The following is a 14,925-nucleotide window of genomic DNA, read 5'->3' on the forward strand; positions in this document are numbered from 1 at the left end:
CTTAATTTTAACGAGCATGCTCCATCTGAATCGAAAATCTACAATGTAACATCAACATTTTGGTATTTATACCCTTCAGCCACCATTTGGGGATTCGTATTTCCCATTTTTCCTGCAAGATTGTTAATTTAAGAATACGTCTGCATTTGTGATCTTCTCTAGGCTGGAATTGCCGGAGCCTTGGCAAAGATGACTTTGGGAGAACCGAGGAGCGCCGAACAAGTGGCACTTGAGGAACACATGAGAAGGCAAGGTTGGGAACAGGGTCAAATCGATTATATGGGGCGTGACAGTTTCGACAACATCTGGAAGAAGATTCTCAGTACTATAAGTCAACCTCCGGAACACCATCCATCGCCCTCTATGGTATGCTGGCGGATATTAATTACTGCATTATGCCAAACCGTGAACATACTGTCTAAATTGCAATTCCATTTCAGCGCCACCTCCGTCAACTAATCTTCTAACACTTTCTAGTTTTTATGAGAACTAGTGCTTAAAAGTTGACATCAAAGTGATTTTAAAAGTTGACTTTTAAGCACTAGTGATTATAAAAACTAGTTAATATTCTCATTTTTTACAAGGGCTAGCGCAGAAAACAGGATTCCTGGCATGTGCGCATGTAGGGACTTTACACTCGTCAAGAAATCCCTATTCTATGCGCACTTGCCAGGAAAATAACTATTGTGGCTTATTATCGAGTATTCCAGCATTTTCATAACCCTAAAAGTTGGGAAAAGAGAAAAACCCGCTTGAATAATCTTGAAATGTTATTTACGCTAATGCTGGTGAGCACGGATAAGAGACCGTTCTTACTATGTCATAGGAATGAATTTGAGCAAATTCGAATGACAAGATAAGATATCGACAACTTCAGAAAGGTGTCATGATTAGTATGGTTAAAATTATTGAACTCTAGTGCTTTTATCTATTCTGATTCTGATGCTTTTGGGCTTATTTTGTTCGGCTCAAATATTTTCAGAGATCGCCTGAATGAAATTTTACAAATAGTCATCTCTAGAGGAGATAATAATAAATTTTGTGGAAGTACGATATAACAGATATTTAGCAATAATTACATTTTCACTTCACTACTGTATTATAACGTAAATTTTCTTTCGACACTTTGGGAACATCAGGTCAGTGGATGAAAAAAAAAAAACACTAGAGTTCAATCACTTTGAACATCTTAATTATAAAGCCTTTTCTCAAATTGTTGACATCCTAGCTTCAAGTGTTTGGATCTTCTCAGAATCATTTCTATTACACATCAGAGAACATTCATCATTACTTTTATAACATTCTTTGACGTTGCAAATTAAAATTTCATAAAAGTATGTCGAAAAATGTGCCTATGCAAAAGTTTTTGAATGCGGTTGAAGCTGTTCAAATATACAGTGGCTATGAAAGATGAAATTCTGAAAAATACAGGAATTTCGGACAAGTTTTAACCGGATAGAATGAAAATGAAAGGTTGAAGGAAATTTGGATGCGGTTTTGGAGCTTTTGAAAAAACGCACTGATAAATGTCATCGAGTGAACAAAACTCACCAAGCTTTGCCTGATTCATTTTTCTACTGTTTTAGGAGACACAAAATGTTGAAATCAGTTCTCCTGTTGTTCCATCCTCGCCTCTGGCAGCTACATCAAGTTCAATAGCCGGTAAGTCCAATTAGAGTGTTACAGATTCATGAAAGGAGAATTCATAATGAATGATGATGCAATCCTAAAAAACGCGTCAAGATTCAGTTCGTTACGATAAATCACTCATTTTTGTTCAATGCGGATTTAAGGGGATTCCAGATTGGCCCCGATCGCAATTTCGTTTGTACAGACTATTTAAAATTCTGTCGTTTCCGAAATTTTGTAGCGATCTTGTTATTCGGCAGGGACGAAAAGTGTGAAATATCGTTTGCTGTATTTTCGGCAAGCCAGTAGAGCTTGCTTCTGCTCTCTTTAAACGGTATTTACATTTTATAGGGATGAATGATTACCAGAAAACCATACCTGCAGGTATAAAATGATAGCGAAAATCGGATTGTGCTCAAGTATTCTCATAAGCTATATAATTAGTAACAAGGTTTTTTTTTCTTTTATATACAACTTGTTTATTATCTTGACTATTTATTTTCTAGTTTTTCCTGCGTTTCACAAGCTTATCGCATAATGTTTCGTGGAAAAGTTTTTTTATTGTTTATTCTGGTTGGTCTTTCATGCTGACATGGAGAATGCACGGCGTGTTTTCCTACAGATATATCAGAAATTGCAACCGCTTGTTTGTGGCCTGGTTGTGTGTTGAATGACAGTATAATTTCCTGACAATTCGCGTCTATTCTCATGACGCAAAGGCAAAAACACGCAAGCAGCTGCAATTGGTCCATTTTTGGGATTTTGGTTGGTTCTTCTGGTAGAATGTTAATACCTCAAGTTCCAGATCATTTCAACACTGACTTTGATGAAATTTATACAGTAATTTCTTTGCAAAAAGTTCAAATTTAAGTTGCACGGTATAGTGGTTGAAAAGATAGAAACTGTAGAAGCTCGGAAAATTTCCTGAATTATCTTCACCCAATACTTAATTTCTCTCCCGATTTTTAACCAAATCGATGAGACCGGTTTCCTGAAATTTAGGATACAGCATTTTCTGAGTACACTCAACGGAAAATGCTATAATTTTCTTGTCCAAGCAGCGTTCGACAAGAAACGAAAAGCCACTGATAAATGAAATCGAAAATCGTATAAAGCTTCATGGCCAAGTCGAAATGGTTTGGAACGTCTCCGTATATTTAAGTACAATACTACCGAATATAATACTAACAATAAGTGATGTGATATCCGCCATTGTTTGGTATTTATGATATTACTTTTATAATAACTTGAGTGTTTGACACAGGAGCAGAGGAGAGCAACTAACAGGCCGCGCCGCCATGCACTGCTGCGTCTTGTATTGTCGTTTTGCTTTGATGGGGTAAATATTTAAAGAAGACCAGACACTCACGACTCACACCAGACACTCGTATTCTAATTGGACCCAAATTATCGAGAATCGCAGGGCTGGTAGCGAGTCACTTTTTCTCTTATCGTTCCAGCCATTTTCAATTTTGATGCTGCTTAAAAATTCGACTGTCGTAGGGTTTACTGTTAAGAACATCGTCAAGTTTTCCCTCAAATTTAAACATTCTAATGTCTTTATGTAAAGCAATCAAACTGAAATTCATCAGCCACGTAATTTAACATTGCCACTAATTTTGAAATCAAAAATCGTTAAAAAGTCAGTCTTTAATTAAAATTAACATTAAAGTTAACCTATACTAAGTGGTAAAGTTGATGGGAAACAAAATATTTGGTTCCACAGTCCTGTGAACTGCATCTTAGAATCAACCTCTGCAAGGTCATTTCTGGATATAAAAAATGAATCATCAGATTTGTGAACCCTTCTGTTAGTATCGAAAGAAAATGATATTTAAGTTTTAGTTAATTGCCGGATTTTTCATCAGTGGACAAAAGAGTAAATGACTTATTTTTTTTTTTAAATTAAATATTCGCAGCTTCAAGACTGATTCATTTGAAACTACTTCCATTTATACTTGGATATCATTCTGGAAAGAAATTAGCGAAAATATATTTTGGTTGTCATCAACAAAGCATTGTATATAATTCGAAAAGTTGAAAAAAAGTTAGCAGTGTGGCGAATAAAATCAGCCATCACAAACACAGAATTTTATTCTTGAATGGCAGGTTAATCTATGCATGATTTACTTGAATGTACCACATGTCGATGAAGTTGGTCGGTATTAAAAGTCATCTTTTTAATATGCATCTATACGGTTAAAAAGATTCAAAACTATAGTAATACATTTTTTTTATAGCTCGTATGTTACAGCATAATTGTCAACTTTTATGACTTATGGAAAAAATAGTTACTACTCTTTATTCCGTTTTTATAGACGTAAACACCCAGAAAATACGATTTGTACCCCAGGTTCCAATAAAAACCCAATTTTCTGACCAGTGTAATTCAATAGCCGTCAACGCAAAATTTGTTATTGAGTGGCTGGTCTTGATTGACTGCTACCAGCACTGCTATTATCATTAAACCTGTTTACACTTCTGTTCTATGGCCAAAAAAAGTTTTTACAGGGTTCGGGTACTTCTGCTTCTAACTGGGATAAGTTCTTCGATAAAGTATTAGTTATCAAGAAAAAAAAAAAAAAAAATTCCGTATACACTGAAACTATCCTTAGATGCAGAAGACCTTAAATTCAACACTAACGTTTTGGCTCACTCTACATGTATTAACCTATTCATATTATAGTTAAAAAAATCACTGCAATGGGTCAAAGGTTCAGATTTTGAACCCTTGAATTGGTGGTCCTTTCAAGGGATCGTTTATTGTTATTGAACAGGCTTTCAGAATTGGAAAGACTGTCTGTTAATGTACTAATTGCTGATTATTCGCTGTGTGTATTGGAAAAAATTAGTGATTGGTAGTAATTGGAGGCAAGGAGCCAACGAGTCCTGGCTCTAGATTTGACATTTTTTCAATCTGGCACCAAATTGAACAAACTTATAGTTTATCGTCCGCCGTCAAGAATTGATTGAGAAAAGTAGATAAAACAAAGAATCGATGGTAGAGTGCTCAATAATCTGACTAAGTGTCGAAAACCAGAAATACTTGATGATGAAATACTGGCCTTCCTCAAGTTTATGGCAATAATAATTACAGAAAATTATTGTGGTCATCCAGATGAGTTTTATTCAATGCCACATAGCGAATAACAGCTCGATAGTTATAGCATGAGACTACATGCGGAATGTGGATATATCTATGGTCATAGGAATGTTTTTCTTTAACAACCATCAATTATTCATGCATAGATCGCTTGATTAACAATTTTCGAAGTATACAGTACAGCTGCAATTCAGCTATGTAGGTTTGAGAAATTCTGCTAACATACTGCTTTTAATGCTGATTGTCGATCCGGACCACAATTTTATATTTCTATTGCAAAAACTGTATTCCCATAGATACTGACTCTGATGCATACACAGATGTGGTTTGGTAACGTCAGAATAACACAGGAAATTTCTTTGCAATTTGTGATAGTTTAAAAAATTAATAAAGAAGTGAATGCTAATTACATGTGTATTTGGACTACACGGATTAAATGACCTGCACTTGTATTTAGAAAAACGAATTGAGGACTGTACGAAATTCTTCAACAACTCGGCTAGTTTTTTTCCAACATTCCTTACAATTAGGTGTATTATATACAGGGTGAGGAAAATGTATGAAAATACCTAAATAATTCACTATGGGTGCCAAAAAGAAAAATAACCGAGATCAAGTCATGTGTAATTTTCAACAAGGAACTCAATGATGACCTTGGATTCGACTTTGAGACACAATAGTCATTTCAAGGTCCACTTGTTTTATTTTTTATTGGAAAACATTTTAATTCTAGAATTAGAAAGATCGTACAATTTTATGTGCAGGTGTGTACCTCTGCTATGGATCTAAATAACCCCTAGGGGTTCCCATTCTGAGGTCAATAATAGGGGTTTCCATTTAAAAAAAAAATTGAGTTGACCTTGAAATGACCTTGAATTGTGCCTCAAAGTTAAATCCATTGTCATCGTTGAGTTTCTTGTTAAAAATTACACAAGACTTGACCTTGGTAATTTTTTTTTTTGCTACCCATTGCGAATTATGTAGGTAGTTCCCCATCCTGTATACTGCCAGTTTTTCTAATAAAACGTGAGAAAACATTCTGTGAGCATGTCACGGAGTAGTAGGAAAGAGACAACACTCAAACAGCGCTCGGCTCATAAGTTGGTCCAGTTTTTAGAGGCAACGTAAGAGGAATTGTCAAGATGCGATTTAAGCGCCTCTTGCGGTGTAAGCCGGTAAGCGCTCTCCTCCCTTCCCTCATGATCTTACGATTCGCCGTTTGCCACCTTTTCTTCATAATCAATGTCGATTGAGGTTGGAAAAGCAATCACTCAGTTTTGACTCGCGTCAAAAGCGTATTTCACGAGTTTACGGTGCATGTTTATAGCACGGTTAATAGGTTACGATAGCCGCCCTTTTTGGAACGAAGTTCCTTATCGCTCGTTCACCGTAGGGGCTAGGCGGAAAAAAACGACACCAAAAAACCGACACTTTTTGGCTATAGTGCTCGTTTGCTATAGTTCGCGCGATCTCCCTCTCTCTCTCTCTCTCTCTATTCCAGCGTGTGCGCGCGCTCTCTCTCTCTGTCTCAGCGCTTGGGGTGGGAGACGGCAGCAGCGGTCTCTCTCACTCACAGCGCACGACTATACTTCGCCCCTCTTTCTCTCTCCTACAGCGTACAACTATACTTTGGGCCGCAGCGCGCTCTCTCACAGCGTACGTCTATACTTTGCCTCTCTTTCTTTCTCATAGCTTTCCCACTTTCTCTCTCTCTCTCTCACACAGCGCTCGGAAAGAAAACAAGCGGCATCAGTATAGCGTCTCTTTGTAGCGTAAGGAACTTCGTTCGTACCGGCTGTCCCATGACAGCTCTCATTTTTTTCACCTCTTATAGTGAAAATTTCTCTTTTTGCCGTCAGAGGCGCTCGAATCGCATTCAGACAAGTATTCTTACGTTACCTCAAAACCGGCGACAAGTTTGATTGCAGAGTGTTATGTCCTTCCCACTAATCCGTGGAGCGTATAATTTCGAAAACTATCAACGTAACGAAACATTTGGGAACCATCATTATTTTCTAATTTTATGGTGTTTTTGGTCTTGAACAATGTTTTCATTTTTACTCTTCCAGGCTTTCAGTAAAGTAACTGAGATTTAACACAGAATCACGTGTTTGGCCACCAGACCTAGTCGAAAACTAAACAACGCCTTCACACTATTTAAATCTTATTATAGGGTTTCTGGCTGAATGTGCTTTATAATAAAGTTTCATTGCACTCGCAACATGAACAGACTTATTTATCATAATGTCTGCTAACTCTAACTTTCTACACTTTGTGTAGTAGCTTTTTATAAAAAAAAGTAGAAAATGTAGTCGACATAGAAACACCCTCGAGATTTCAAAGAAAATGTTCTTTGCTTCAGAGTATGATGTTATCAAACCTTTACTGTGCATGTATCTATTTTTGAGAAGCTATTCTATTACCAATTTAGTATTTTCAATAAAAACTCATTCATTCGTCCGATATTTACCGATTGAGTTTACAGTCAATTTTAGTGCATACACGGAGTTATCGTGTTATCATAACGGATGATGTTACATATTCACATAGAAAATTTCTACATACACATATTTGCATAATGTATTGTTTAAATTTTTCCGACACGTAGATCGTAAATATCACTTACTACTAATGAACATTTTGTGTGCAGAAATGGAATGGAAAATTTAAAATTATGCGCACGGAGAAAAAAAATTCTAGTTACTCTTACTATACATTCTAATTATTTTCATTTTTCACGACAACCGAAAAATATAATCCTGGGTATAACACGAAAATTAGTTTTTCAACTGTAATTCGAAAATCCAGTACGGGTCACTCTTCTTATTTAATCTGTATGGTCACTTTTACTATACCATTACAGAAAAAACCATCAACTTTCGGGTGAATTCGTACGCTCAACTTTTTTCTTATGGGGATTCAGCATTAACTATGTTGGCGGTACAAATTCACCTCCAAGTTGAGGTTTTTTTTCCGTCAAGGTATTTTTTTTTTTTGTTACCATTGCAATAATTTTCTGTTGGTCCAACAATAAAAGAATGTTATTACCTTATTTAACTGAAAAAAATGAGTCAACTAAACAGTCAAATTTAATGTTCCATTAACTAACTTTTCAATATATTTGACTAAAAACGTAGATTTGTATTCTAGAATAGTAAAACTTCAGGATAGTGTCTGATACACCCTGTATGTATTCGGAGGGTTAAAAATATAGATCTAGTTTTTCAATCTGTTAAATTCACTGCAATTGCTTGGGTGCTGTACCGAGAATTCTTCATATAAGCTGGCCACCTCAAGTTTCAACTTTCAAACGCGCCTTACGAAGGTTAACTAGACTTTTGATCGTTTTGAGCTTAAGCAGATCTAAAATAGTTCATGTATTGATTCGGGAAGGCCTTTCAAACTTTTATTGTTTACCGTTTACTCGTTATAATGACATAATTTCAATTCCTGACTTGACTCGGTAGATTTAACAGCTCATTTCTCGTACCGAGTAAATTGGCTCCCCTTCCTTGCAGATGGAAATATAGCTGCAGTACGATTTTGCCGATCAATGGATTTCAATTATTTTGCGTGTGCGCAGTCAGTCACTCAGTTGGGCAAGTTTCGTAATTTCCTGTCCCGGCGCTACGCGTAGTGAATTAACAATAGTAGACATAATAGTACAACCATTTCTTTCCTCCACGTGCATACATTTACATACATCTATTTCTGCACACAAAATATCAGTACTCTATCAGCACACTTTTATTGCACTCATTGCCTGTCTGTTTTGTACAAATACACAGTTTGCACAACACCGGACGTCTCTTCCCCTTCTATTCCATCCGGAGAATCAGTAGCGACGCTTCATAACAACGACGTAATTGAATTTTTGAAAAGCGAGCCCATCGTTGAACCCTTAACCGTACGAGACGAGCCAAAACTCCCAGAAGAACCAAAATCCGTTGAACCCGAACTCGAGGCAAAATCTGTCGTGGGCAAATCCCCACCGGAAGAAAAAATCCCAACGGAATTTGCTGCCGAAGAACCTAAAGTCACTACTCAAGCGGTTCAGTCATCTCCAGTTTCGACCAAAGTCCCGTTACCCGAAAGTGCAGAAACGGAACCACTAACAAAAAAAACTGTTGAAGTTCTTCAAACTTCTCCGGCTTTACCAAAAGTTGAGCCACCTGAAAATATTGAACCGGTATTATCGAAGCCAGAAACAGCTACCAGTGAAATCCTGATTCAACCTTCTTCAATTTTCTCCGAAGGCCAGTCACCTGCAGAAAAAATAATAGCTGGTCAAGTATCTTCTTCAGCTGCATCGGAAGTTGAGCCATTTGCAAATATTGAACCGGTACCACCATCAAATCCAGAAACAGCTACCAGTGAATCCCCTAAACCTTCTCCAATTTCACTACATGCAAAGGAAGAAACTGATCCTGTCAGTGAGACGAAGCTCGAGGAATTTGTCAGCACTTTTGAAGTGCCGAAAAGCGTTGTAAAAGAGTCATCAGCGGTCTTGGAGGCAGAAACAACTGAATCGAAAGCAAAACCATCCGCCGCATTAGCCGTTTCGGGTACAAGTTTAATATCTGGAACTGAACTCGGTACGGAAAGCGCCACGAGTGAGCTGACTGAACTTATTTTAGACAGCAGCTCAGTTCCGATTCAAGTCGCGGAGTCCGTGCTGCAATCCGAACCGAAGGAATCGGTGTCGGAAGATCAGAGGCCGGTAACCGAAGAGGCGATTTCATCTGTAGTTGCACCGGTGCTCGAAACGGCGACTGCTGTATCGGAAACTGTAGCGGAAGCAAAAGCCGCTGAAGAGTCGAAGGCGGCGGGAAATTCGTTTCGTAATGGCGTCGGCTCTGCGATAACTCCTCTGGAAATTCCTGCTCAGATACCTGAACCGGAAATTCCTGCTCATATACCAGAACCGGAAATTCCTGCTCATATACCACAACCGGAAATTCCTGCTCATATACCAGAACCGGAAATCCCTGCACCGGTAAAAATCGAACCCGTGGCTGCTGCTCCGCAGGAGGCTGAGATCTCCGGAGAAGAGTCTTCGAAATCCGCCTCACTCACGCCACCCGATTCGCCAGGCACAACGGTCCCTGTTCGACCGATCAGAACAAAGGACTCGAGGATCCCGACAACACCGATTGTGACCGAAGCCACGCCCCCAAACAGTCCACCAATTGGTGGTGTGGAAAGCCTGGAGGATCAGCCGCTGAAATCGGTTAAGAAGGTGGTGAAAAAAGTTGTCAAGAAGGTGCCTGCGGATGTTGAAGGCGCCGAAGGAGCGGCGGACAGCGAAACTGTGGGAAAGAAGGTAGTCAAGAAGGTGGTAAAGAAGATTGTGAAGAAACCGAAGGAGGAAACTGATGATGGTGCAGAAACTTCAAGCGCTGCAACTGAGAAACCGAAAAAGACGGTAAAGATGGTGAAGAAGGTCGTGAAACCGTCGGAATCCCTCGAGGTGGATGCTTCGATACCGGACACACCGCCTGTCGGCGAAGTTCCAGTCCCGCCGAGACGAAAAACCAAGACTACGACAACGACTACGACGAAAACGACAACGACGAGCGGCAAAAGCCCCGCGGCTGAAGAAGCAGCGAAACCCTCCGAGTCTAAGTCATAATACTACGAGGGCAGCGAATTGACAATAATCATTAATATTATAACTATTATTATTATTATTGTTATTATTATTATTATTATTATTGATATTATTAATATTATTATTGCTACTACTTTTCCTACTACTATTAGGTTGCTGCGCAGTGTTCGAAATTCGAATAATTTTACAACACAACAGATTCTTAGAGTACGCATATTTCACTTTATCAGTCATTTCTTTTCATGTTTTTTGATTTCGTATCTTGCATCTAGCGATTTTCTATCCCATATTGCGGTTATCAGATATTTGGTATAATGTATATTTCTCTAGCAATCGTTGCATTATCGTATTGCGGCCTTACACACCGCCGCGCGCCGTATCGTTATTTATAAATCATAATTATATCATTTTTCTTTCCTTCTCTCATTTTTTCGTTATTTAGACGAAACACTTTCACGTTTGTCATATTATCTATATTGAAGGTAGTGTTTGCTTTTCTGTATTACCAAACCTTTATCTGAGCATTTTTTAGGTATAGTATCTATTTGAGTTATATCAATTATTATTTTTTTATTAACTATGTATATTTATAATCTAGTGAATGTTTTTTGCATACCAGATTCAGTTTCTATTCAGATCTGCGTACAAGCCTTAAGATAGCAGCGTTGTTTGACATTTTCATTAACCCCTTATCATAGATGTATAGGTTTTGAAGACAGGACCGGCAGATGAGGTTCTTGCATGATTTTCAATTGCGGTATGTAAAAATTACGACGGTTGATAGATCCAATGCTGTCAGAAGAATTCATTTGAAAATTCGTATCTCAAAGACAGTTACTTACAAATGATCTATATATTTTTCAAATGTTATCGCCCACGTTATCTGACGTCGTAATTCTTCACACACCAATTTAAAAAACGTTGAGACCGAGGGTCATCATTTTGTATGTAAAAAAAAATTATAACTGATGCATTACATTTATTGAATACATGTATTTTGACGCAATTTCATCGTTTTTTTTCTTCTCGGCTTTGAATCGATGTTGCTATAGCGATTGTGTTTGCACGTCCACGATTGAAATGGCATATCAATCCTCTGAATGTTGTATTAGAAAGTAAAGAAGGTTTGGATTGACTTTCGTGAATGATAAAAACTTCAACATACAAGAATTTAAAAAAATAAAGTAAAAACTATATAGTGGTGAACAGTGTCGATCGATAATAATATAAATCAATTTATCAAGTGAGATGAGCTTTATAGTTGTGCCTAAACCAAAATTGAAGCTCGAGTGATATGGTTAATATAATATTATATTAATGTGAGTGTTCACTTACAGAGTATTTACATAAAAAGTCAACGTTACAAATTTGTGTGAGAATTAATTAATTTGTAAAATGAATGGCAATTATTTCTCACTTTATTGGCGGGTAATTCAATAAAAAGTGATATTTTCATTTTTCCATTGCTCAATTGCAAATTCAGAATATGCCTGCGTACCGTTGTAAACTGTGTTGATAGGATTCGTACAGAAGAATGCACTCGTTTTGAATGTAATAAAACAAGTATGTGAATATCTACAACGTTCGATGAGAAAGAAGGTTGTTAATATAATATAAATGACGTTATAAACAAAATTTGCAAAAAATTGGAATCAGGTGCAGCAATTGCTGCAGACTTTCCCTCTTGTGTTGCTTCAGTGTCGATTTTATTGTCTGGTTGAATTACGGTGTGTTTCTTTTTTTTTTTGTTTTTAATGAAACCGCAAAATTTTCGACATATTTCATTTCAGTTCTCAGAATGTGTAACCATGACGTTAGTTATAGCAGGCAATGCCTAATTAAAAGTCTCAAGTTGCGCGATTTATAACATACAGACTGTAATGAAACGCGTTGTTGTTAAACACTTGTCAAAATCAGAACCTGTAGCGTATTATTTTTATATCAATTTCCATCGTATCGTCAGCGGAAAATTTACAGAAAAATGGTACTGAGGCAAACAGCTTATAACGGGTCGAGCTGATTATTGTGATAACCTGTATACGAACCCGCAAAATTTTTAATAATCATCAATTCCTGGTTGGTTCAAAAAGCTCTATCTGTGTAATGTGATAAGTAATTTTTGGATATTTCTTCGTCTCCTAGGAAAATGTATGGTTTTGGATCTATTCTTAGACCACATAACGTCACGTAAGTTTGCAGAATATTAAGAAAAATTCGTTAAAATAAAAGCAGACCGCGTAACTAAGATAGATCATAAATCCCGAGGGTTCAGAACATCTTGAAGAATGAGGGTCCATATTCGTCAAACTCGGCGTAGATGGCGCCAATGGTTAGGATCTTGCTAGCGTAAAATCAAATTATCTATAATTTTTGCGACAGTAAATACAACAGTTTAGTAATTAAAAAATAACTTTAAAAAATGTTCCAATAAATATTTGTTCGACACATGCACGGAAAGAGGTATACGACAGGTTGCGATAAAATGAGGTTATGTTGGCCAGCTATGCATGTATATGATATCTTTTGACTGAAGATACGTAAAGAGTGCCAGCTTTATGGCAAGGATACGTTTTATAGGGCTTTTCGTAATCGAAAATGGCCGACATAAATTCATCGTCAAGCAGCGTCCTCTGCGTCCTTTGGCGTCCTCCCCTACATGCGCAACTCAATCCGGTAAGCGATCGGTAAGTAAATAGACTGAAATTTTCACATAACTCCTGCCCGGACGCCGTATACTTTTCAACTACGCTAATTCATTTCGGCCATATTCCGCAATGTCAATCTAACTCCATCGGATCGACAAACATAATGTTATCCTAATTAGATACACAATAATCATATGCACCTGGATTACCGTTAACAGAGTTAGAAACCTTTTCTTGATAAAAAAGATGGGTGTACTTCCGTTTAGAACATACCTCCGATCGATCTGAAATTTGGTATACTTATGTCTTTTGATGCGCTGATCAAGAATATCATACTCAAAACACCCGCAAATTCGATTTTCAATGTCAAATCGACAAAAAATCGATTTTTTAAATGTTTTTCACATTTATTGCAATAAATATAAGGAAAAACCCAAACCCAAACCTAAACAAACCCACACACACACACACACACACAAAAAAAAATTGATTTGACCTTGAAAATCGAATTTGCGGGTGTTTTGAGTATGATATTCTTGATCAGCGCATCAAAATACATAAGTATACCAAATTTCGCATTGATCGGAGGTATGTTCTAAACGGAAGTTTATGTTTAATACTTGACTTGTACTGTTAAGTGAAGATATTATAATAATATGTATGTTCAGTCAACGCTTATATAGATCTTCATTTCGAAGGAAGACGCAGCTGACATATAAAAATAATTTCTTAACTGACGTTAGATTTCCGTGGTTTTTTAAAAATGCAGTTTATTTGCAGCGGAAAACTCAAACCTTTCTACACAAAAATACTAATTTCAAATATTTTTGGAATTTAGGTAAGACTCGATTGTTACTAATGTTCGAGTCCATGCTGTAACAACCCCCGATGAACTTTAGGCAATCATTATCACAAAAGTAACTTTAAAAAACTTAAGATGATCAAGCTTCTTTTTTCAACTTCTACGCATATTACCTGGCTAGATTGCGACTCTGGCCACTGAGCCCCAAACACAAGATTCTACAGAACTTGATTATCAAGTGGCCCAGATTATAATTAGTCATATCTGTCCACTTTATTATACATTTATGGCTGTGCTCGTGTTGATTGTTAGGAATTTCGAGTTTGAGAATATGTATTTCCGACAAAGTCGATACTATTTTAGCACTTTCTCCGTAACCCCTAATAACAATATTACCCATAGGATACAATTGTGTAATAATACTATACATAGGATCTCAGAAACTAACGACTGATATTACCTATAGATGGATTTTCCGGATTCTTTATAATCAAATTCTCATCAATTACAAAACTCTACAAAAAAATTTGCTGTCTTCGTCCTAAAATTTAATTTATGATTTTTCTATTTATTATGCTCCAAAATAAAGGAAAAGTACCCACATTCCATATAAAGTTTGGTTTTGTAGTAGTTTTGATAATAATGCATTTTTTTGAGTTATCGGAGAAATTTTGAATAGTTCTGGTATATTTAAAAATACCGTAAAAACAAAGTTGGAATAGTTTTAAAGAAGTAGTCTCTGGATTTTTAGGGAGTAACAAAGTTGAAAATTAACAAGAGCTAGTTGGCAACGGCCATATCACGTTGAAAGCACCGGTTCTCGTCCGATCACCGAAGTTAAGCAACGTTGGGCGCGGTCAGTACTTGGATGGGGGGGTGAAGAGCTAGTTGAAAACATGTTAAAAAAATTTAAAACCATGGGTTGCAGAATATCTCTAAAAGTAAATTTGCTGCATGCTCATTTAGATAAATTTTAAAACAACATGGGGGCGCACTCAGAAGAACAAGGAAAACGTTTTCATCAAGATATTATGAACTTCGAACAACGTTATCAGGGCAAATACAACAAAAATATGATCGAGGACTACATTTGGGGTTTAGTGAGAGAAAGTACTTATGAACATGAAAGAAAAAG

The 14,925-nt window shown here is 36.9% G+C and overlaps 1 protein-coding gene across 3 annotated transcripts in view; it reads left to right on the forward strand.

The window, feature by feature from the left end:
* LOC124182686 (cell surface glycoprotein 1) overlaps positions 1–11,349 on the forward strand; it is a 37,318-nt gene extending 25,969 nt beyond the window's left edge. For 2 of the 3 annotated variants that reach the window (XM_046570250.1, XM_046570251.1), the window contains 3 exons: positions 163–366; positions 1,587–1,662; positions 8,521–11,349. In XM_046570250.1, coding sequence (XP_046426206.1) covers positions 163–366; positions 1,587–1,662; positions 8,521–10,364 — 2,124 coding nt within the window. In that variant the 3' untranslated portion in view covers positions 10,365–11,349. Of the gene's footprint in view, positions 1–162; positions 367–1,586; positions 1,663–2,893; positions 2,969–8,520 lie in introns of all 3 variants that reach the window. The other variant, XR_006870836.1, reaches the window with a different exon arrangement.
* Positions 11,350–14,925: the final 3,576 nt, after the last annotated feature.

The sequence above is a fragment of the Neodiprion fabricii genome, chromosome 5 (assembly GCF_021155785.1).
Source record: "Neodiprion fabricii isolate iyNeoFabr1 chromosome 5, iyNeoFabr1.1, whole genome shotgun sequence".
In the NCBI taxonomy this organism is placed as follows: domain Eukaryota; kingdom Metazoa; phylum Arthropoda; class Insecta; order Hymenoptera; family Diprionidae; genus Neodiprion; species Neodiprion fabricii.